Source organism: Callithrix jacchus, chromosome 11 (genome assembly GCF_049354715.1).
Source record: "Callithrix jacchus isolate 240 chromosome 11, calJac240_pri, whole genome shotgun sequence".
NCBI classification, from domain to species: domain Eukaryota; kingdom Metazoa; phylum Chordata; class Mammalia; order Primates; family Cebidae; genus Callithrix; species Callithrix jacchus.
The window spans coordinates 103,469,433-103,495,801 of NC_133512.1; the positions used below are offsets into that span (position 1 = coordinate 103,469,433).

The window sequence follows — 26,369 nt, forward strand, 5'->3', positions numbered from 1 at the left end:
TGAGGCTCATTGATAATTTACAGAGGCAGAAATCCACTGTGTTCAAAAGAGCTTTTAATGGTACCTTGGATACACATCTTATACTCCGGCAATTCATAAACATTATTCTTAATTCCTCAATACACCCAGAAAGGCTGATGATTGGGAGACTAATGGGATTTCACACCTTTTTATTCTTCCTCCAATTATGGGACAAATGTCAACATAATCTCTCATATTTCCTGGGACCACAGTATGGATTTAAAGACCAATTACATCTTCAAATGCAGAAAAAAACAGTGTTAGATATTGACTGCATTAATAAATCTGTATTAATGTATCTAATTTACAAAGACAAATTGTATGTCTATTAATTTCTTGTTTTTTTTAGAAAACCATTCAGTTCTCAACCTTTGCCTCTGAACTGCTAAGCGTTTGGTTGACCACAGATAATGAATAAATGTTTCTGAGAGCATGATTCATGCAATACCAACATAAAAAGAGTATTATACCCTTTATGAGGCATCAAAATGTATCTTGCAAATGCTAAAGTTCAATGTAAATGTAAGGTGCTACTTAAGAAGCTTTTAAGCATGCAAAGAGTCTTAAAGACCATTTTATCCACAGGTTTCATTTTAAAGATAACTCTGAAGCTAGAGAAGAGTTAAGATAAGAACCCAGGCATCTTGAAGCTAGTGTATTCACAATGGAATGCTTAATTGTTTTACCTATCACAATAAATTGCATTACTGCCATCCACAAGTTACTTACATGGGAAACTGATTCATTCTGTATTCTTCTTACTCTCCAAAGTTGATCCGAAGTCTATTCAACTGATTTTTAATGCTACCACCACAATCCACAGTCTCTTGGGGTGCATGTAAAAAAAAAAAAGAGAGAGGGTTGACCTTCATACTTTTAATTTGTACATTTCATACTATTTCCAAATTGAATGACATAAGCAGATACAGATTCACTATACAAAATAAAATTTTAATAAAACCCTAAATTTGGGTCCTGTTCTGGACCACACAGACTGCAGTGTACTATACATAATGTTTTATTGCTTACATGATTATCTCATATGTAACAGAAATAAATATAATTTTTTTGTCTTAAAAGCACTAATTAGTTAATGAGAGCACTTTATCTGTGCTTTTCTTAACCTCTGTGTGGTTTCATTGTGGGAAAGTCTGAAAAAATCCACCAAACTAGTAGAAGTATCCTAGTATTCTTCTAAAATGCAAAGTATAGTATATACTAGTATATAGTATGTATAGTATATATCTATATATAAAGGGATAGGAGCTAATGAAAGTGATAACTCTTGAAGCAGGGACCAGCACATACAAAAACACTGACACTGGAAATAGGTTGATGTGACCTAGAACTTGTTCTAGGTTCAGTGTGGCAATAACACACTCATTAAAGATGAGAACAACCAGAGTTATGATTTAAGAAGCAGTGAGGGCCAGATAATTTGATCCTTTAAAGCATTCAAAGGGAGTTTGGATTTTATATTGCTGAAAGAGGGCACTGAAGATTTTTAAGTAGGAGAGATGTTTACTATATATACTATATATTAGTATACAGTATATATACTATACTATACTATGCTGTTTTTTAAGTAGGAGAGATATACACTATATATACTATATACCAGTTTATATTACATATACTACATAGTATAGAATATGTACCAGTTTATACTAAATATACTATACTATGTAGTGTATATATATATATATATATATATATATATATTATAGTACACTATGCTGTATATAGTAATAACACACTCATCAAGATGAGAACAACCAGAGTTATAATTTAAGAAGTAGGGAGGGCCAGATCATTTAGTCCTTTTAAAGCATTCAAAGGGAATTTGGATTCTATATTGCTGAAAGAGAGGACACTGAAGATTTTTAAGCAGGAAAGACACATACTCTCTCTCTCTCTCTCTCTCTCTCTCTCTATATATATATATATATATATATATATATATATATATATATAAAATATACCAGTTTATATTACATATACTATACTATGTAGTATATATATAGTATATCTATATATCCTCCCTCCCTCCCTTCCTCCCTGCCTTCCTATATATGCAGTGTGTTTGTGTGTATATATGTGTATATATATATACATATATGTGTCTATATATACTATATATACATATATGTGTCTATATATATATATATATATATATATATACACACAGTAGACTCAGTAGAGGAACTACAGATGTGGGGGACATAGCAAGAGAACTAGAATTAAAAGTGAAGCCTAAGTATGTGACTGAATTGCTGCAATCTCATGATAAAACTTGAATGTATACCCCTCTGCCACCTCAAATAATATATCCATTGAAACTGCCTTGATGTCAGCAAGATTGTACAATGAGTTTTGACATGCATGCATTCCAGAGGTGCATAGAAATTCTAGTTACTTGTAATTTCTTGGGAAGAAGCCTGGTACCAGATGTGGCTTTAGATAATAAGGAAGTTTAATAGCTTCTGAATTCCTGTGATAAGGGGCTTTGCGTACAAGTGGTCTGCTTGATGGACACCAGATGATCTTTGCTTTTCTCAAGCTCATCACTACTGATGGAGCCAAGTATGCTTTGTCATATTTACACTTGCTAAGATATAAAATATTAATCAATATAAATAATAATAACACTCACAAAATGTCTAAGGCAAAGAAAATTTTTGCTGTATCCACTTTAAAATTTGAAAGATAAAAAGAGATCCATATTATGACACCTCTTTATATGCACATTAGATGGTGTTCAATGTCATTATATTGCCCATGTCAGAAAAAAATTGTACTACTTATACATATTTGAATTAATATTCACCAAAATATTTCCATAGCTTTATCCAAATGTTGATGATCAAATTATTTTTTGTGATAATCTTTTAAAAAATATAACAATAAAAATGCTGAAAGTAAAAAGTTATTTAAGTGCAACCTGAAAGCACTGTAATTAGTAAATGTGATGTTCTGTTTCACAAGGAAGACCAGTTTGTGTTGGGTTGGTGAAGAGGGCTCCAAGAGTGCTTTGCAAGATCAGTATTAAGTATGAAGTCAATTGAGTAGAACAGTTAAAGTTGTCTTGAAATAAAGAGTAAGAATGTTAAATGTTGGAGCTGCTAGGGCTAGTACTTGAATCAGGTAGAGTATATGCTTTGGAGAATAATGAGGTAAGTAGAGTAAGCCTCTATTGGTCACACAGATCATGTTAAAAGAGAACTAACTCCCAATTATACTCCTCTTGGATATATCTTTTACTGCTCTCCAGGATAGGTTAAATATGTTACTATTATTTTGAAGTGCTGCCTCCACCATAGTTTAAGAACTAAACCTCTATTGAGATCTAGATTAAGAAAAGACACTCAGAGGGTAAGAACTGGTAGGATTTTATGATCATCAAACATTGCCATTTAGTGCGACAAAAAAAGGATAGAGAAAGAAAAAGTTTGCCCACTTTATCTGTAGGCACTAACCCACAATGAGGAAATAAATATGTGGCTGAGAAATTTAGAGATGCTTGAGATGGAAAGCACACTTAGGAAATTCAAGGAAGAAGATGAAGTATGCCTGAACTACCAAGTCAACAATACTTGTGAGAAATTTGGAGTGCTTATTTTACAAAGATGCTTTCTTTATTGAGGGAAAGCTATTTCTCTGAGATGATACCTTAACAGAATTCAGAGACCTCTAACCAGCAGATGCCAAGAAATCATTGCCTCTCCTCTAGCAAAACTAGGAATTAGAGAGTGAAACAATTTTCAGATTGATAGAATAAATATTGAAAGAAATTCATTTACAGCATAATCTTAGTTTTTAAATTTTCTGTGCAAAAGTCCTGTCTTTTGACAGAAATCCTGTCCCTGTCCAATCCCAAGCAAACACACATAACACATCCCATGGGAATGCCGAAAGAACAAAATGAATAAACATGGGAAATGCCTTCGCTGGTTTGCCTGCTAATAGGAAAGTAGCAACTTCTCTAGTTCTCTCTAGAGAGATATGATTAGAAGTGTTACTACTGAGTTCTGTTCTCTGAATCATTATTTTTATCTGCAGGGAGTGAGTGTGTAGTCAAATGATAATAGAAAAAGCCTGGCTTACACAACTAATTTTATCATAAAGTTCAGGAGATCTTTGTATCTGGGTTTCACCTCCCAAGGAGGCCCCATTAGAGAGGAGAATCAACCCCAGTATATCCATTCTGCCTTTCCTGTCTTTGAGGTTCCTGGTAAGCCCAAGGTTATGCTAGAAGAAAAGACCACAGATTATTCCACTGTAAGTAAATGTGGTTTATTTGCCTGGAGAAGGGGTTTACCGATGGGAATGGGAAAAGGACAGTGAATGAAATCACTGGCTCCGGGTTCTAGAGATGAAATAAATGCCCTTGCTGTGTGGTCTTCTTCTTCCTCTAAGCCTGTATTTATAGCCAGGGTTCTGAGAGGCCCTCTAGGGACCACCATCTATCCCAGGATGTGGCCATGCTTCCTCTGACCCTCTTGGCCCCACCATCCATATATGCTCATTACTCTGTGGCAGCTCCTGGCTTTGTCAACAGTGTGCCAGAGAAGAGCATCAGATAACCATCCCTATAGGATATGATCTGGCTGAAGGGCTGCAGTGATTGTCGGGGCTATGTGGCTCAGGTGCCTCTTTTTGCAACTAATACTAATTTTAAAACGGAAGTAGAGTTTTTAAGTGGTTTGTTTACCCAAGGATGTAGCCTCCTTGCCCCTCTGCTAACTGCCTGGTCCTGCACATCCTCAGAAGCATTGCGTCGCCAACCAAGACCGTCTTCTCAGTTGTTCTGGACACAGGCATATAACATGTCTCCTTATGATGGTTAGATCCAGACATTCTCACCAATGACCGTTCTCATATCCCCAATTACATATCTAAAAAACTTACATGAGTTAATTCATTTAATCCTCACAGCTATGTTATGAGACAGAATTTATTACTCACTCCATTTTGCAGATGGGGGAACTGAGGCATGAAGAGGCACAGAGAAGTCATAAAGCTAGTATGTAGCAGACCCAGGATCTGAACCCAGGCTGCAGGGCTCTGGAATCCATGCTTGCTAGTTTTTAAAACTAGGCTGCTCCCTAGGACTAAGCTCAATGTCAAAGTAAATTGCTGGAGATGGCAAGTAATTTCTGAGTAATTGCAAAGATTTGACAAATCAGTGTTCCCCACAACCCCATTGTTGGTGGCCCCAGGGCTCCCATTCTGAGAAAAATTTCAGTAGCATCTTTCCTTTTGTGTCAGTGCTAAATACCCTAAATTTGCCCCCTTTTCTTTCCAAAAAGTTAATCCTCTATCATTGGGACATTTAAGAATGGTAGAATAGACCTTTTACTTTTACAGCCTGTATTTTTTTTTTATTAAGGGAGTATAGTTACTTTAAGGGATTCTTCTATTTCTTTAAATTGCTTTTCAATTTTAAAAATCAAAATATAGGTACATTTCTATTAGGGAATCAAAGCAAAATGTGTCTTATGTTTAAACTCAAAAACAGCCAAAAAGGAAAGCAAGGTAAATGTGGAAGTGTTTGCAACACCATGATGATTGCACTGGGTTTCCAATTCCTATGCTTGAATACTTCCCACAGTTTTACAATCTCTCTAATGCTATTAGTAACAGCTAACATTTATTAAGTTTTTTAATGTACCAGTGCAATGCCATTTCTTCTTCACGTCAGCCCTTTTAGTATCTGCTGTAAACGTTTTACAAATGACAATAATGAGCCTTGGAATATGTGACCCAAATGCGTCATGTTCACTGCTCAGAATCAAGACTGGAATAGTGCTGTGGCCAACATTGGTACTCCTGTTGCTTTCAGTCTTATTCAGAGAGAATATATATTTTTTAGTCACTGCTAAATTTGCTTTACTCTTTAAGAACAGAAACATGTACTCATGAAGTTTTTTCCCTTATTCCATCCACTGAAGATTGTTCTGTAATGTGTAACTGTAGTGGAAAATTAAATAGATCTTAATTTCAGGTATCCAATTCTTTAATAAATCTGCCACAGCCTTTTTCTAAAAGAAAAAAAATCTGACTACGTGAACTGTACAATCCAAAATACAAAAGTATACCAATTAATAAAAGTGAAAAAAACGATTTTCCTCCTATTTGATATATATTTGTTTACCTTTCTTAACTTCACAAATGAACTGATTGACAATTTCTGCATGTAGGCAGCCACCCTTATAGATTTTTCTCCTTATGGCCTGTTGTACAAAACTGCTAAATGCACAATTGATAGGTGGAGTCTTATGTAGTTTAGAAGTAGTTCACATTTGATTAAATTTTACTTTCACTAAGAATTCTATTTGTTCCTTCTTTATTTCTGCTCTTTAGAAATAGTTTATTCTAGGCTGCTGGGAGTTTTTTCCAGAAATTCTTTAGTTTAAAAAAATCACAAATAAAACTATAAACCCAGAATGGCTTGATTATGAATTTAGATTAACCAAAAAATTGTATTGATTTGATAATGGTTAGATTTTTTTTTAACTCTGGAAGCATCCAAATCTTTGCTACCTAGCTCACTGGTCCCGAGTGGTGAACACTGGAGATGGGAGCCAGGAGGGTCTAAAAATATGCAGAATATCCATGTCCCTGGAGGTCTTAGGGATAAAAGGCTTCTCCTTTTCAGCTTAATTCATTGGAACATTAACAGAACATTTGCTATGTCCAAAATTGACCAATACCATTCTGGCATTAAAATTATATTGTGCAGAAAATTGGACAGTTTTCTATTTCAAGTATCTGTTCATTGGAAGTTCTGAATATATCTTTTAACTGTATTCTGCTTGCATGAATCTAACAGTAAATAATATAAAGTCAAAAGTATATTTATCAGCTAAACTTATGAATCTTTATGTCAATTTCAGATTGTTAAAAATATAAACAAGGTTACAAAGAATAAGTACAACCTCTTGCTCACTATGGTTCAGGCACATTGTGTTTCCTTCTTTCTCTTCCCAGAACTCACCAAGTGCTTCCTGTTCAGAGACTTTGCTCTACTTTTCCATGACTGTCCCCTGTAGAGAGAATGATCCTCCTTTGGCTCTAGGCAGGGTTGTGGCCTTCATTATTTAGGTTCCACTCACATGTCTTCTCTTAAGAGAGACCTTTTCCAACCATTCCATCTAAAGGAAACCCCCTCAAATCGACTAACTGTCCATTATTTTGCCTAGATTATTTCCTTCGTTGTTCTTGTCATGCTCAGCAATTATCTTTACTTGTTTACTCCTGGTCTTACAGGGTGGTAGTGATTCATACCCTCTCCCCACTCCAAGTCCAGAAAAAATAAGTTGAATAACACGTATAAGAATCAAATAAAATTCAAAAAAATATTTTATTAAATAAGGTCTGTGAAAAGCCTGGTTTATATTTTCAACAAAATTTCCCTCCAGATTAAAATGATAACCATTAGCTGACACTCCTTCCCTACTTGCAAATGGAATCGAACATGCTCCTGAAGCCCAAGCTTCTAGAGATGCATGTGGTCGAAACAGAGAACAGAGAAAGTCATCCTCAGTGTCTCTTTCCAGTTTCACAAGTCATATAAATTAGGGGACAGAGAGAGGCAGGTTTACTCTAAATCAATTTTATCCAGGGGCATAGAGGTTTCCTTCTGTAAATAGAAATGTGAGGTGTGAAAGAATTACATCTCCTTAACATTACTTCTTTCTAATCTGTCTCCCCTTCAGAAGGTGTTTACAGTGTCCACAACTGTGCCTCTAAAGCTTAGAACAATCGCTGGAACAGATCATACACTCAAGGATCATTCATTAAAAGATGGATGAAATACGAATACAAGCCACATAATATTGTTCACTTATTAAATTAACAGAGATTGTAACTGGTAATGCCTACTACTGACCATGTGGCAAGAGACATGATTCTTACACACTGTCAGAAGGAATTGAAATTGGTCAAATTTTCTAGATCGAAGCTAAAATAGGGATAAAAACCTTTGAAATGTCTATATCTATAACATCTGCAATTTTACTTTTAGAATAAGTTCTAATAAATAATTATGAACTTTGAGAAAATGTATCTCAATGCCAATAAAAAGAAATACGATCAAAAATTTCCAACAATAAAAAATTCAATCATTTGTGGCAGAATATTGTGCCACTTTAAAATAATGTCCATAAAATATGAAAAGTATTATATCAAGTGAAAACAGTAATTTTTAAATGCTCTATATAATGTAATTCTACTGTAATATATAAATTTGAGGGTCTATGTATTTACTAAAATAAAAAACATCAAAATTGTTTTTTAAATTATCCTGTTAGATTTGAATCTTTAGCCTGATTTGAAAATAAAGATAGTCCTCAGGCTGTCTCTGGAATAAATGATAAGTGTAACAGAACAGCATCAGGTCACATGGTTTCTTCACTTGATGAGCCATCCATCCTTCCCATGGCCCTTGGTCACCCCCTGCTGGCTGGACTGACCCAGAGCCTTCCAGGAAAAGCTCCTTAGAAAGAGCTCCCCAGCTAGGGCTGCACCTGATCCCATCCCTGTCACCTGCCCAGTATCCATCTCAACAGCAACAGGCTGCTGGCATGGTCACAGGTGATGGAGGAGAATGCAGTTAGGGGAACTGACAGCAACCCAAGTTGCCATAGCTGGGAATATATTGATGACAAAAGACTCTGTCACACTAGAAAGTAAGATAAGCTTTGAGAGATGTCAACATATTAAGTTATAATCGAGACAAGAGCCCAAGAAAATACAATTACAATACAGCAATCATCTTTAAATGTAACCACTGTTAATGTAAATTGATTTTTCTTTAGAGCTTCTTATTTAAAAGACCTCAGAAATGTCACCATGCTTAGTTAGTTTAAAGATATATACTTTAAATATATCTTAAATATATATTTTTTATTTTAAATAATAAATTTAAATGATTATTATTAAAGTTATTTTAAATATATATATATTTATTTTATGTAGTCAAGAATTCTTTCACTTCTGCGTAATTTACAATAACAGATGCTGATGAGAAGTAAGGAAAACTCTTAAAATAAAATGACAAATACCAGGTATGGAAAAGAGGCACCTAGAGGAGCTGCTGGGGAATACTGACCAGCTTCTGAAAACAAGTATCTTACCTTAGACTGTTTTAAATAAACTACAAAATTGAAAGTTACTTGGAAGGGATATCAAATCTGAAATAAGATTTTATATAAATAAGGTAGAAAAGCCTGTGAGGTGTGAGGGACAGTGAGCAAGCTCACAGCAAACAGAGGGTTCCGGTCCCTGCACATCCCAGACTGAGAAGACAAGCAGGACTAGCAAGCGAAACTGCCTCATACTGCAACATCTGTCATGGTCCCCTCTTCTCAAACTACGTAATAATCAAGATCTCACACTGAAAGGAAAGCTGGCATACTTGAGTTCTTCAAAATAACACGTGTGCATGTGTATCCTCTTATGTAGGGTATATTATAATAGATCCTGTTATGTTATTATATTTTACTAAATGTCATATATACGTATGCAAACACACACATCTATATATACACACATATACATATATATATATTCTTATATTCCATTTATATAATGTGATTTTTTTCACATTTTTATGAGTGCACCTGATTAGTTTTGGCAATGTATCTGAGAATAAATTCTAGAAAATTCATTCAAAGTAATGCATTTCTAAGTGCCCCCTCTGAGCATTTCTGACTGGCCCACAGCTCTGACCTTCCTGTCCTAGATGAGGATTTGTCTTTCTCTGCCATAAGAGCATGGGAGGCAACCAGACATGGATCACAGATGTCACCCTCCTGGGATTCCAGGTTGGTCCAGCACTGGAGATTCTCCTCTGTGGATTTTTCTCTGTCTTGTACACACTCACCCTGCTGGGGAATGGGCTCATCTTTGGGATTATCTCCCTGGAATCTAAGCTTCACACCCCCATGTACTTCTTCCTCTCACATCTTGCCATTGTTGACATGTCCTATGCTTCCAACAACGTTCCCAAGATGCTGATGAATCTTGCGAATAAGAAAAGTGCCATCTCCTTTGTGTCATGCATAATGCAGACATTCTTGTATTTGGCTTTTGCTCACATAGAGTGTCTGATTTTGGTAGTGATGTCCTATGATCGCTATGTGGCCATCTGCCGCCCCCTACATTACAATGTCCTCATGAGCTGGAGAGTGTGCACTGTCTTGGCTATGGCTTCCTGGGTGTTCAGCTTTTTCCTGGCTCTGGTCCATGTGGTTCTAATCCTGAGGCTGCCCTTCTGCGGGCCTCATGAGATCAACCACTTCTTCTGTGAAATCCTGTCTGTTCTCAAGCTGGCCTGTGCTGACACTAGACTCAACCAGGTGGTCATCTTTGCAGCCTGTATTTTCATCCTGGTGGGGCCGCTCTGCCTGGTGCTGGTCTCCTACTCACGCATCCTGGCGGCCATCCTGAGGATCCAATCTGGGGAGGGCCGCAGAAAGGCCTTCTCCACCTGCTCCTCCCACCTCTGCGTGGTGGGGCTCTTCTTTGGCAGCGCCATCGTCATGTACATGGCCCCCAAATCCCGTCATCCTGAGGAGCAGCAGAAGGTTCTTTCCCTGTTTTATAGTCTTTTCAACCCGATGCTGAACCCCCTGATCTACAGCCTGAGGAACATGGAGGTCAAGGGAGCCCTGAGAAGGGCACTGACAAAAGACAGGCTTATGTGAGACATTTCAAAGGAACCATGGGAAGGGAACAGTGCTCCCTGTAAAATGTGGAACTTGGCTTTCTTTTTGTCTTCTGCTAGAAAAAATGCCAGTTTAAAATGGGATACTATAGACCTATACATATAAATTGAAGACATAAGTCTTTTAGAAAAGTTTGGTGAATGCCTTTATAATCCTAGCACAAATTCATAGAGAAGACACAAAAAGCCCTAGATGTAAAATTTTTAAGTTTGATAAATATAGGCCCTCTTAACATTAATCACTGTGCACATCAAAGTCACCATTAAGAAAGAAGATATGCAAACTACAAACCAAGTGATCCTGTGGAAACTACATGTACCCAGAAATGGAACTGTTTACACAGTAAATAGAAAGAACTCCTTTATATCAACAATCAAAATATGAACAACAAATTTTCTAAAATTAGCAAAACATATGAACAGAAAATACAAGTGGCTGATAAACATACAAAATGCTGCCTTCCACCATTAGTAAGCAAGGAAATGTAAAATAAAACACCGTGAGACACTATTATATACCCACTAAAATGTCTAAAATTTTAATGGCTTATTTATCTTTGAGGTTATTAGAAATCTGCTTCTAATATTAGAAATGGTCAGTAATAGCAGAGTTTGTGCCAATAGTAGCCAAGTCAGATTGAGTTAATAAAAGCGTAGTACACATCCTCAAGATCAATAGTTAGTGACTCTTCCTGTAAAGATACACAGGTTAATGCTTAAGGCTTTCAGGGCCATCTTCTATGTCATAACTGGCAAAAGCAGCCACAGACAACATGTAAACAAATGGGTGTGCCTGTGTTCCAATAAAACTTTATTTATAAAAACAGGTGGCTGCTGGAATGGTGCCCAGGGACAGTAGTTTGTGAACCCTTGTTCTAGATCTTAAAGCTAGTCTAGTTCCAGCTGATTCCACTTAAGGATTCTCACTAGGTGGGGCCTCAGGGAGCATGTGAGTAGACATGCGTCATGGTCAAATCCCTGTCACCACTTTGTAGTTACTCTAGAGTGCGGCTTTTCCTCCTTGGACACTTTCTAAAATATGCCTTGACTCAATAGCCAGTGGACTATAAATATTCGTGGTTTCTCCATCACACAGAAATCAAGAGCAGCCTCCTCACACTCCATCACTTATTTGAGCCTAAGACCTTAGGATAAACGTTTGCGACTCAATATTCTAATTGGAGCACAGCAGTCCAATGAAAACAAGCACAGAGATACCTTGTACAGATTAATTTTTAAGAGTGGAGTTAACAAGATCTTACATTTTTAGTTGTTTTCTTTTACATTTAGCAACCATTTTACTAAAGCATTTTATATCTTGATATTGAAAAAGTCCTAGTTTTAATTATATATTCAGAGAGCCACTCTCGTCTTAGCCTGGAATACCCAGAAATGTAATTCTTAACCCTAAGCTGATAGCTGTTAATAGAGAAGAGAAAAGGAAAAATCACAGATACGGAAACCTCGGGACATGTTCTTATACTATAGAAATCTTGACCATGTCAAGAAGGGAATCAGGTAGACTAACAGGGCAGGAGATTTCTAAAGCTGAACATTACCCAGGGCGCAAGTTGTCTTACTTTCACTAGTCTCAGAAAGTATTAACCTGTCTTATTTCTTTTTTATTCCTGAAATGTAACGTGTTATATAATAATGTTATTGTTTCCATTTTTTCTTGGTGCTCCTCAATTCTAAAATCAACTTGCCCATTTCTAGCTCTCACACAACAGCACACGATTTCCTCTCAGTGTCTATCATCCCTTATAACAAAATATTTCACTGATAAAATGCTCTGTGACATTGGATTTAATAGCAAAAAAAATGGTGACTGTCTCACAAGATGAGAAAAGCTTTTAGGGGAAATTGGTGCCTGCCTAGGCATCCTGGGACAAGCTGAATTCACTTCAAATGAGTAGTTACAGTCAGAGGGGGAGAAATGTTAACTAGAATAAACTGAGAAGAGGGAATTCTCTTCAGGGGGAAGGCAAAGGAGTGAACTCAGCCTCAAAAAGGAATGAAGCTTTGGTGGTATGGGTCATGCAGACTCAGCAAATAACGCAGGGTAACTGCCAGGACTCAGTGTTAGAGGAGGGGTTTGTTCCCTGACCCAACAGGACCTTTTGGCTGGTTTTGTTTGTTTTCTTGCTTGTTTATTGAGACAGGGTCTTGCTCTGTCGCTTATCCAGCCTGGAATGCAATGGCGTGAACCTTGTATGAATGTGTGCAATGGCACACATGTATGAATCGTGTGCAACCTCTGCCTCCCGGTTTCAATTGATTCTCCTAACTCAGCCTCCTGAGTACCTGGGATTGCACGTGTGTGCGCACCATGCTCAGCTAATTTTTATATTTTAGTAGAGACGGGGCTTCGCCATGTTGCCTATGTTGATCTCGAACTCCTGAACTCAGCTAATCCACCTGCCTCAGCTCCTGAAGTGCAGAGATTACAGGTGTGAGCCCTGAGCCCAGCCCCTATTGGCTGTTTTGATGCAGACAGAAGCAAAAGCAGCCATGGGGCGTTAGCCTTCCATTTTATTTGAATAGGCACAAGGGCAACCCTGAAGGGAACCTTGTAGACATCATAACTTATGGAAGTTCTCTAGAGGCACTGAAAATTTTCACTGATGGACTATGACTGCCTTCACCCCAAGAATAGACCCGAATGAGATACAACCTGTAGTACACTTAGGAGCTGTGGAAACTATTCTGAAAACCCCATGCCCTCACCCTACGACAGAGGTGGGCCCTGCTGTATGGCAGCACACAATAGAAACCAGTTTCAGTGGAAAGCCTTTAAACCCAGATAGGGTGACTGAATTTGTCTCCAACAGATTTGGAACCCGGAAATACCCAATCATGGCTAATTGTAAAGATAACTTCTGTTGGAAAGGAATAGCAAATACTTCTCTAATTCTTACCAATTTATTCTGGAATGAAACTGCTTACACCATGATCACATTGCTGTATGGTGTAACATTGGCAGTGTTAGTAATAGTCAACTATTTTATGTAAGTAACTCATATGTTAATATTGAAACTGATGATGAAATATGCATTGCAAAATTGTGTTAAAAATTCCTGAAAATGTGATACCAATGGAAAAGGATGGCTTTGTGGAAGAACTTAATTCGACTAACTGTCAGCTAATGTCCACACTAAATTGTTCTGCACAAGGTTGTCACGGGGTACAAATAAAAGGGGAGAGCAGGTAATCAGATTAGTTAAAAATATGAAAATGTATGTGTATGTCATGACTTTATAGGATGGATTAGCTGTTTTGTAGGTCTATCCCTACTCCACACTGACTCACAAATGTTAGGCATATTTATGCTGACATGATTGCTGTGTCTGTTATATAAATGCTTTTCTAAATACAGATGCTCTGAAAAGTCTTATTACAGTAAGGGGGCCTAGGCCAAGTGCCAGGTGTCAATCAGAAAGTGTTAACTCAATTGTATGTATATAAACTCATATAAAACTTTATTCTAATCATGTCGCTTAGAGTAAGACACAGAAATGGAAATTGTTCCCTTCTGAATTTGGATTTGGGTCCATGTTATTTGGGCAGGCAATCTGAAGCAAGAGCTGAGGCCCATAATAAAGACAGCATTGATAGAACAGCGTCTGTTCAAGGAAAAAACATAGGATCTAAAAAATGAAAACACTGCTCAGTGGTTAAGATGAAATGGCTTTATGGGATAGGCAGGATTCTCTAAATGGCCCCCCTTACACTTACGTTATTTAACCAAACACTAACCTAGGGTCTGCTGTGAAGGGGCTTTGCAGGTCAATGGATCTTAAAATGTGAAGGTTACTGTGGTAACACTCAGGTGAGTCTTCTAAAGGCTGGGCATTTTCTTCACCTGGTAACAGAGGAGGAAGTCAGAGAGATTTGATGTGTGTGAAGCACTCAGCAAACCACTGCTGATTTAAACACAGAAGTGGCCATGTGTAGGCACCAGAGTGGCAGCAGGCAGCTGAGGCCATTCCAGAGGACAGAAAATAGCAAGGACAAATGGACAGAGACTGCCCTACAATCACAAGGAATCTAATTTTTCCAACAACCGTTAAACTTGAAAGAGGATCCCAAGTCTCAGATGGGAATTGCAGACCAAGCTAACACTTTGACTTGGTTTTAGAGAGAATCCAGCCGACCACCAGGGCTTCTGACCAACAGAAACTGTGAGATAATAGATTTGTGTTGTTTTAAGTTTTTGTTAATTTGTTGCAGCTGCAATAGAACGTGAATGGTGAATACGCTTTTGTTATTAAATAAAGATAATTTGCTTCCAGCTCTGGTCCTTTCTAGATTGGTGATCTACCATTTAGCTAGATAATTCTCTATTTTTTTGGTCTCAGAACATCTTTAAATTCTTAAAAATTACTGAGAATCTGACATTTCATTTATGTAAGTATATTTGTTGATGTTATTATAATAGAAATCCAAACTGACAAATTAAATATTTATTTTTAATTAATTTAAATGGCTTCCAATATAGGTTAATATAAATATGATAGTCTTCATAAGATATTCTTATAAATAATCTTTTATTAAAAGTAACTTATTTCACATTTTTGTAATTCTTAAAATATTCAGCTAAATAGAAAGCTGAATTTCATATTTTATTTATTCTGTTGCCATAACACATATCAGCTAGCCTCTGAAAAAATTCAGTGTACACTCATGAGAGAATGAGGGTAAAAAAATATTAAAACTGTCTAAATAGAATTGTGAAAATAATTTTTATCCCACTGTCTCTTTGAGAGCTTCTCAGAAATTCTGAGTCCCTCAACCACACTTAAAGTTTAATAGCAGAGAGTATATCAAAATGTCTGTCTTCGTATCTGTAAAATGAGGATAATGATCAGATTAAAATATATAAAGCATTTATCACATTTTCTGAAACATAAAAAGGGCTCAATAATTTATCCTTATGGCGATTTTAATCCATTTTCATTAGGATCTATCACTTTCTACTGGAAATGAACATAAACCTTGGCATTGAGAGATCTGTTCCTTCTTAAAGTCTTCACAGCAGGTTCCATGAAAACCATCTCTCAACTATCTGAAAGTCAAGACCTCTCTTGTACCTTCATGGAGATTGTAGGAAAGTATAAAGTAATAAAACTATAATAATTTTAAGAGTTTGGATATTGTAATTTGTGATACCTCCCTCGTGTTTATGACCCTTGAGATCTGTGAAAGCTTGTGCAGAAATAGTGTGATGCCATCATCTTCCCTGCCTGATCCTCATCATTTTCCTGGGAGGACAATCAGAAAACCTTTGTTTTCCTCAGGAGAGAAGATCCAGAGCACTTCCCACTACCCCTTAAGGAGAAGACAAATAAGTTTATCTTATTATCCTTCTGGGAATTTAATTCTCAATAGAAACTCAAGAACGTTTTTATTCATCTGATTCTAAAGTAAAAGCTATGCTCCTGGAGTTGGCTGAAGAAACTTCAGTGAGTCCAGTGAATTTGCCCATATCTGGAATTTAATCCTATGAAGGCTGCCAGAGGGAGTAGGAGTCTATATTCATTTTAGTGATATGTTTCTCATCTCTACAGGGTTTATTCTAGGTCAAAGTATTTTCCTGAGGGAAAGTTTAGTGCTATCATCTCCTTTTATAGAAGATACTCATTTCTGCTGGGAGGTGGTTTCCAGTACAGGTAGTTGAACTAGGAAAGATGACTGCAGAAATCACCATGGCTATGCTGGAAGAACAACATCCCTGGGTGACCTTCTTTTCTGAATTAAAATGTAGATTGCAGGTAGCTGAAATAGACACCAATGTCCCTCTCCTCCTCCCAAGGAACGTCATCCTGCTCTGCTGTGAACAGGGGTCCCAAGACTCCCCCAGCACCTCTCTCACCATCACCTCCCAGTATGCATTGTTGGCGGAGGTCAGAGCTAGCCCCATTGTCTCAAGGAGAACGAGCTCAGAGAAGGAGGGGCTTTTTATCCAGGTGTCTGAATAAGGCTCTAAGACAGCCAAATTAATGCAAGGACTTTATGCATTATCTAACCTAAATAAAGCTATACTTGGCCAGGAAAACTCTTCTCAATGGAAAAGAAAATTCTATCAACAGCTACAGTACATCTTTTTCTATTTGAAAGAGTTTAAAAGGTAAGTTTGTCATAGAATTATATCTCTGGAGGAACTATCCCAGGCTATCACTACACTAAGAGTTGGAGAAATGGAATAGGGCACCCTAGCTGAAGAAACATTCTGGGTTGCAGGACGGCCTGGGTGGAAAATAGCTCATACTGATCATGAAAACCTTTTATTTTCTGAACAACTATTTTATTTAATCTACTGGGAAGGTGAAATTTAGGCATCATCGCTGTTCTCCATTCCAGTGTGTTAGCCACTTAAAGATGTTAATCGGCATGCAATTTTATTTTTTTATGTTGTCTGTTTATTAACAGCAAATGGAAAGAATAATAACAATAAAAAGATTGAATAGGCCCGGCGCAGTGGCTCATGCTTGTAATCCCAGCACTTTGGGAGGCTGAGGCAGTTAAATCACAAGGTCAAAAGTTCGAGACCAGCCTGTCCAATATTGTGAAACCCCATTTCTACTAAAAAATACAAAAATTAGCCCAGTGTGGTGGCACACACCTGTAGTCCCAGCTACTCAGGTGGCTGAGGCAGGAGAATTGCTTGAACCCAGAAGGCAGAGGTTGCAGTGAGCCGAGATGGAGTCACTGCACTGCAGCCTGGGTGACAGAGTAAGACTCCATCTCAAGAAAAAAGATTGACTAATCCAGAAAAAAATCACCAGATTAAAATATCAAGAAACAAATGTTTTTACTGGGTAATAATAGATTGAATTATCTTCAATAATATTGTTATCCTTTATATTCAGAAATTAAATATTTCAGACACTGAATATTATGTTCAATTCTGTTTAAGAAAGATTTTGCAATATGATTTTACTATCCCCCACTTGTCATACCATAGGAATATATCTCATTGTAACAAAATAAATTATTGCATATTTATATAAAACCTCTTCTAAAACATGTACTTACAGAAATTTAAGAATTTCTGATTTTGCCTTTCTGTTTAATTGAGTTATTGATATCAAATAAACACTGCCATGTGACTGATCCCTCTTAGGCTTAGTTTGCAAAAGTTCGCAATGCTGAGATGTGTATCTTCAAGCCTACCTCTCAGGTTATTTCACCTCCATATGAAGCACTTGCTTCAAAAATCCCTTACTCGGAAATTGTCCTCAAGCATTGATCCGAAGTAGGTGTATGATACTATAGTCGTTTTTTTACCGCTTGTGTAACAAGTTACCACAAATGCGGTTGCATAAAACAATAGAAACCTATTCTTTCACAGTTCTGGAATCTATTAAATTTTGCTTTCTTTGGGAATCCTAAAGGAGAATATGTTCATCCTTCTTCCAGCTTCTGGGGATGATCAGGATTCCTCAGTGTCTGGCCACATCTGTCTGCCCCGTCTTCGCATCGCCTTGCCTCTGTGTGCCGCCAGCAGTTTGTTTCAAATCTCCTTCTGCCTTTATTGCATAAGAAATGTTGTCATTGGAATTAGGGCCCCCCACAAAATTGAGGATTATCTTAATATTCTTAGATTAATCACATCTGCAAAGACCCACTTTCAAAATAAGGCAATATTTACAGGTGCTGAGGATTAGGATAGGGATATATCTTTTTGGGGTCATCATCAGTCCCTACGTATACGGTATGTTTAGGTCTGGCATTTCATCTACAGACAAAATATAGTCCCTATCATTATGCTAATTCGAATATATCCTTTACAAACACTGTTTTTAATTATTTTAAATTTTCAACTAATCAAATTGTAACTGTAATTTAAAAAAATATATAAATCATGTCTTGGCTAATAGATAAAAATTTATATTATATGTATTTACTATAGCCTATATACTATATGTGTATAGTTTATGGAGTACATTTAATATACATATAAAGGAAAGACTAAAGGTTTAACTAAAAATGTCATTCATTTAAGTAATAAACATTTTCTGAGTGTCTACTTTTATCTATAATTATATTTATATTTATAAGTATAAAAAATCTTATACTTCTTTATGTCTCTTATAATATTATACTGCTTGTGTAATATTATAAGAGACATAAATAAGTATAAGATATGTTACCACTCATTATCTGATGAAGGGGTATCTCCATTCAAATAAATGACATTTGGTATCAATCCCTCTTCCTCTATGATTTTTACCTTGAAATTTCTCTATATCATCATAGTGAGGACATAACTATTTTAACTGTTATAAAGAGTTGTGATTGACCAAGCGCATACCTTTAATAGGTGCCTAAAGAACCTACACTCGTGACTCTACACTAATTTGCTAGAATAGAAAAGACTCTTTATAGGCCATCTATCAAGTAGACTTTCAGTGGGGCCTAGATAAGATCAAGCAGGCTGTCTCCATTCTTTTAATAGTAACTGGTTGTAAACATGCAAGAAAATCCTTCCAAGAAGAGGCTATGATTCCACTACAACCCCCCTTCAAACTTATACGATGAGGCTAGTAGATAAGCATAGTAATGACACTAGTATTTTCGAGACTCATATGACTTTTCCAACTTAAATACAGGCATGCCTGAGAATTTACATTTACTTATGACTTGGATCTTCCAAGACAATAGTCAAGATTCTCAAGTTTTAATCACCGAATCCATTTTGCATTCTTAGGCACTAAAAAATGAAGTCAATAATGAGTATAGACTGAAATTATATCCATTATATAAAGAGATTTAACTTATAACTGGGAATGTGTCCGCTTCATAAAACCTTGCCATTAGCCATGTGTGGTAAAGTGAAATTATATTTATAAAACGTTTTTAAGAGCTATGGTGTTGATTATTTTAAATTATTATTTAGCTTATAATTTCTGTATGAGTAAAGACATTATCCTATATTTAAAGTATATGAAGGATTAACTGATTCTCAATGTCATTCACTTATGAAGCTGGACTTCCTCTAAGGCAGAAATTGAAATTGAGAAGGAAACAATAGATTAGATCAAACATGAGAAATCTGTGTTTCTTGTCCTTAATAATATTTGTAAAAAGCTGTCTAGGTGGGAAATCTGAAGTTCAATGTTAGGATGGTTCTTTCGAATGGGACCATATGGAACCTGGGCAGTAACAGAAGGTTAATTTGAGATTCTAGCCTCATGATTGCTAAATTAGACATCTTCTTCCACTAGGTGGCATCTCACAGTAACAAGTCTTAATAGATTTGAGATTTTTGCTTGTTTGACTTTTGGATGAGTAGAGAGAGATATATACATACATAAATTGATTGACTTGACTGAGCACTTTTAAGTCTCGGAATTTACTATTAAAATTTCATGAAAAAGACAACAAATACAAACATATACATATATAATTTAATTACTGAAGCATTATATAGCACACGATCTAATGATGAAATAATACGTTAAGTAAATTAGAATATTTCTATTAAATAATAGGTGTTCAAAGTATGTTGCAGAAAATTATTTTGACGTGGAAAATGGTTCATGATATATCCCTATGATAGAGCTAGTTAAACAAACAGTATTTTTTCACACAATTTTTATAATACTGATCTATATGAAATAAACAGCAAAAATGTATAACTGCACAATTATTAAAAATTATCACTTTTGATTGCATATTTCAAGATGTCATCTCTTTAGTCGTTTAATGGGAGTTTCATGTTTTTCTAAGATTTTAAAACTTGCAATCAAAATCTCATACAAAGTACATATCACATTGTTTCCACACGGGACCACACAAAATCTAAAATGTTCAAGATTCTATAATTTTCTAAATAAGAATAAAAGCAAGAAAATAATACAAACCTGATGATTAATAAGGTAGTAGAATTATAAACATGTATTTTTCACCAAAAATAAAATAATAAATATCAAAACCATTTTCTACAATGCTAATGACACCATAAAGGAAGTCAGTTAAGTTCTATTATTTTCAGAAGTAACCTTGAGAAAGTATTATTCCCTGTAACAATTTGTATACTTTCTCAAATTGTATGCTCTTGTTTTTGATGGAGGATACCAGAAATTCATGCTGTCCTTATGATAAAAATCATGATAAATACAAACTATCATGATAAAAATATAAATTATTAAAATCCAATAAAACCTAGGTAAATATAAATATTGGCTTATAAATATAATTCTTTATTAAAAGTGATTATCACTTTTGGAGGAAATGGCTGTTTTGTGACTGAACACAAAGGCAGCTGAAACATCTGGTCAAATCAGAATGAAGGAACTGCTCAAATATTATGGTAACATATTAAAAAGAAAGAGGAGCAAGCTTAGAAGGCCCAAATATAGGAAAATTGGCACCAAAAAATGATAACAATGAAGTACAACCCATTGAATAAAACAAATCCATGAGTCTATACTGATAGATAGATGATAACAGGTAGGTAGATAGATAATAGATAAATGAATGTAGCATTTTTATATTAAAATGCCATCTAATAAATGTAAAAGCAATTACATAGTTAGAACAACACATTTTGAACCATTACTAATAATTGAGTTAGCAAGATAACCAATGGATACTAAAATAGTGAAGTTATGAGGAACAAACTACATATATAATAATTTTAATGGGTACTCCAGAAACCAACTAGGAAAAAACAGTCACACAACGGAGATACCTGGGAGGCACCATCTTCACCAAGTGATCCAAATTAGCTCCACCCCAATAACAGCACAAATTAGCATCATATTCTTGCTCAGAATGCACACAGAAGAATACTGTTTTTCCTGCAGAAAGTAAATGATTTGAACAAAAACATTGAGGAATATTGTACACTCTCAAATTATTGGACATTATGCTGAAGAACTCTTCAAAACATCAGTATTCAGGAATGCACAAAAAGGCTGAGTAAATATTATAGATACAGGAGACTAAAGACAGATGACATTAGATATAATGCATAATCTTGGATTAGGTCCTGAACTCGTGTGGTTGGAGGGGGAGTATTGTATGTTAGAGAAAAGAAACGTGTCAATGCCAATATTAAATTCTCTGATTTTAATACTTATATGGTAGTCAAGCTAGTGGGAATTAGTTTTTTCCCACTAGCTTACTAAGCTAAATCAGGAATTTTAAGTTAAATATTATGCCTACCCTTCAATCTCAAATGGTTCAAAAAATAAAAATTATATAAAGATAATAAGAGTAATAATAAATGTTAACATGTGCTGAATCTGCATGAAAATAAGTGGGAGTTCTTTGCAAAATTTGACACTGTAAGTTTAAATTTATTTCATCATTAAATTCTAGAAACAAGTAACAAATCTTGGGAGCTTGAAGGGGCTTATCTAATAGGAACAAGGATAAAGCCTTTATCTTGGTTCATTTTCAGATAAAAACTCAAGTTTTTTTACTTTTCTATCATACTTCAGTTCTTGACAGACTGCCATTAAGGAATGGGAGGCAACCAATCATGGGTCACAGAATTCATCCTGGTGGGATTCCAGCTCAGTGCAGAGAGGGAACTGCTCCTCTTCTGGATCTTCTCCCTGTTATATATTTTCAGCCTGATGGCAAATGGCATGATCTTGGGACTCATCTGTTTAGACCCCAGTCTGCACACCCCCATGTACTTCTTCCTCTCACACCTGGCCATCATCGACATGTCCTATGCTTCCAACAATGTTCCCAAGATGTTGACAAATCTGATGAACAAGAAAAGAGCCATCTCCTTTGTTTCATGCATCGTGCAGACATTCTTGTATTTGGCTTTTGCTGCTACCGAGTGTCTGATTTTGGTGGTGATGTCCTATGATAGGTATGTGGCCATCTGCCACCCTCTCCAGTACACTGTCATTATGTCCTGGAGAGTGTGCACGATCCTGGCTCTCATGTCCTGGTCATGTGGGCTTGCCCTGTCCCTAGTACATGCAATTCTCCTTCTAAGGTTGCCCTTCTGTGGGCCCCGGGATGTGAACCACCTCTTCTGTGAAATTCTGTCTATCCTCAAGCTGGCCTGTGCTGACACCTGGGTTAACCAAGTGGTCATATTTGCTGCCTCTGTGTTCGTCTTGGTCGGGCCTCTTTGTCTGATGCTGGTCTCCTACATGCACATCCTCTGGGCCATCCTGAAGATCCAGACAAAGGAGGGCCGCAGAAAGGCCTTCTCCACCTGCTCCTCCCACCTGTGTGTGATTGGACTCTTCTTTGGTATAGCCATGGTGGTCTATATGGTCCCAGACTCTAATCAACGAGAGGAGCAGGAGAAAATGCTGTCGCTGTTTCACAGTCTCTTTAACCCAGTGCTGAACCCCTTGATCTACAGCCTGAGGAATGTTCAGGTGAAGGGTGCCCTCCACAGAGCACTGCAGAGGATGTGGTCTATGTAAGGAGTGGACAGAGTGTTAGTTGGATAGGGCATTGCTTTTAAACCTATGATTTGCTCAAGCAAAAACAGAATTTTTTTTCAATTAGAAGTTGGATATAAATATGATAATTTTTCTAATTCTGGCTCTGAAAATAGGACGTTACAGTGAAAAAATAACATATTATATTTTACAGTACCCTTCCCACTGAAAACTCTATGGAGTATGAACCCAGTTTCTGCATTAAATTTCTTTTTGAGAGTCACTCCTATTTGGAGAGTGGAAGACATGGAAAAGCTATTTTCCTTTGGAATTTGCATCATTTTCTCAGTATTTTATTGAAAATCTCCCAGTTTGAAAGAAAAGCAAACTAAACTCAAAGCAAGCATAAAGCAATATGGTTTAGGATGCATATAAATAAAATAGAAAAATGAAAAAGAATAAGAAAATCGATGAAAACAAAAGTATTTCTTTGAAAAGATTAAGAAAATTGACAAACTTTAGCTAGATTTACCAACAAAAAAATGAAAGACCCAAATTACTAAAATTAGGAATATAGAAAACATCATTAGCAATCTTACAGATATAGAAAAGTTTATAAAAGAACACTGTGAACAACTCTATGTGAACAGCTAGAAACTTACATAAAAGGAAGAATTCCGAGAAAGACACAATCTATCAACTCAGTCAAAATAAAGAATCTGAATAGATTTCTAAAAAGTAAAGAAGTTGTATTAGTAATTTTAAATCTTGCACCAAATAAAGTTGTCAATCACATTGCTGTAATAGCAAATAATAACTTAATTTTTAAAAATAATACTATTTCTTCATAAAAATCTCCCCAAAATGGAAGAAAACGGAACATTCCCAACTTGTTCTATGAGGCCAGTATCACTTGATACCAAAAAACAAAGACATCACAGGAAATGAAAACTATAGACCAATTTCTTTACGAATATAGATGGAAAAATCCTCAATAAATATTAGCAAACCAAATGTAGCAAACATAATTATCAAATGAGATTTATTCAAAGAATGAAAAGTTGTTTAAACATTAAAACTCAATGTAATAGACCATGTTAATAAAATAAAGAAAATAAAACATATCTCATTATATATACTAAAGGCATTTGACAATTCCAAAATCCTTTCCTGACCCCCTCCCCAGGTCCCTGCCACACACACACCAGACTAGAAATATAAGGGAACTTCAAGCTGATAAAGGGTAAACAAGAAAACCACAGCTAAAATTACAGTTAATTGTTGGACTGGGATGCTTTCCCTATAAGAAACATCATCAAAGTAGTCCTTTGTTGCTGCTTCTCTTTGGCATTAGAGTGGAAGTTCTAGCCAGAGCAAAATGAGAAAAAGAAATAAAAGGCATCCAGATTGGAAAGGTGTAAGGTGAAATGATCTTGTGCATAGAAAATTCTTAGGAATTTCTTAAAAATCAGCTCAAACAAATAAATTCCACAAAGTTGCAGAATAAAAGTTTCATACTCAAATATCGGTTGTATTTCTGTCAAGAAACTGAGCTTGACACGTCTGATTTTCCAAGTGTGTGAGTAACCAACTTAAGCAACTAGCTAAAATGAAAGCAACAGTCAAGTGTTTAATCATTTACTGTGATAGCATAAGCAAGAGGTTGATGTCGAGTAAGTTCCAACTCCCACACTGTTTCATCTATCACTGTGGAGCTGCACTGGGCAAAGGTTGGGTGGGTCAACACAGAAGTAGGAATCATCTCACTGCTGAAGGAGCCCCAGGCAAAAGGACCTAATATTTTATGGGCCTGAGAATACAGGAGAGGAGAGAAGAGGGAGAGAGAAATACTGAGTCAGAGTAGAGAACAGGTGTCTTCAGGGTCTCCCCCTCTCTCCATAAGATCTGTGCCAAGCCTGTCTAACTCAACTCACTCAAAAGTAAACAGATAATTTGAATAGACTTATAATAAAGTTGAATTAGTCATTTTAAAACTTACATCAAATAAGGCCATCAATCACATTGCTGTCATGGCAAATTATACCTAATTTTAAAAAAGAATAATTAATACTATTGCTTCATAAACATCTCTCAAAATAGAAGAAAATGGAACATTTCTCAACTTATTCTATAAGGCCAGTATCACTTGATACCAACTAATCAAAGAAATCACAGGAAATGAAAGCTATGTTTCCAAAGACCTTTTAATCAAATGCTTGATGTGGCTTTCGGGGTATTCAATAACAGGGACAAGCCTGAAGAGGCTGAAAGAACCCTGTGTGGCAAATGATGGGATAGACAACAAGCCCAAATGATAGCAGTCACTTAAGCAGCACCCTGCAACCTCAGGGTCACCCAGGGGGATATTTCACCCACAGACCAAACTAGCCTAATAGCAAACCTGAAGGTAATCGTTACTCCTTTACGTGTGGGAAGCCAAGACATTGGAGGAAGAGCTATCCCAGTCAGGGCATCCCACTCAGACCCTGTTCTCAAAGTAGGCAGTAGAGTCATTGGAAAAGGGATTGCCCTGAACTGTGAAGGAAGAGGAAGACACCTTATGCCATAATGGCCCTAACTGAGGACTGGCGATGATAACTGAGGGCTGGAGGATCCAGAGGTCCCTAGTGACTCCCACAAAAGGCATAGTAAGGAGTCTTGGGTGACTCTAACATGGCAGGTAAGAGTATTAATTTCTTAATTGACATGGGGGCCAGTTACTCTGCCCTAAAAGGCCACCCTGGGCTCTTATCCTCCAAAAAGTGTACTGTTATGGGTGTTGATGACACCCTAAAATCAAAGAACAAAGCATTTCTCTACAAAAGCATTTTTATCTAACTTAATCAGAAAGCCATTGTATTTAGGTTTTGGTCAGTATAATTCTTTTTTTAAAATTTTTTATTGCATTTTAGGTTTTGAGGTACATGTGCAGAACGTGCAAGACAGTTGCATAGGTACACACATGGCAGTGTGTTTTGCTTCCATTCTCCCCTTCACCCACATTTGTCATTTTTCCCCAGGCTATCCCTCCCCAGCTCCCCCCCAGCCCTCCCCTTTTTCCCCCAATAGACCCCAGTGTTTAGTACTCCCCTCCCTGTGTCCATGTGTTCTCATTTTTCATCACCCTCCTATGAGTGAGAATATGCGGTATTTCATTTTCTGTTCTTGTGTCAGTTTGCTGAGGATGATGTTCTCCAGATTCATCCATGTCCCTACAAATGACATGAACTCATCATTTTTGATGGCTGCATAAT

The 26,369-nt window shown here is 36.5% G+C and overlaps 2 protein-coding genes across 2 annotated transcripts; both read left to right on the top strand.

Annotated features, from left to right (window-relative positions):
* Positions 1–4,210: 4,210 nt before the first annotated feature.
* Positions 4,211–12,035, top strand: LOC100415130 (olfactory receptor 2A14). The gene is made up of 2 exons (XM_002751898.7): positions 4,211–4,299; positions 9,747–12,035. Exon 2 carries the CDS (start codon positions 9,798–9,800, stop codon positions 10,728–10,730), a length of 933 nt encoding a protein of 310 aa, XP_002751944.3. The 5' UTR covers positions 4,211–4,299; positions 9,747–9,797; the 3' UTR covers positions 10,731–12,035.
* Positions 12,036–22,224: 10,189 nt separating this feature from the next.
* LOC100415497 (olfactory receptor 2A2) lies at positions 22,225–24,611 on the top strand. Its single transcript, XM_017975733.5, has one exon. It carries the CDS (start codon positions 22,225–22,227, stop codon positions 23,155–23,157), a length of 933 nt encoding a protein of 310 aa, XP_017831222.1. The 3' UTR covers positions 23,158–24,611.
* The last annotated feature ends 1,758 nt before the right edge of the window (positions 24,612–26,369 follow it).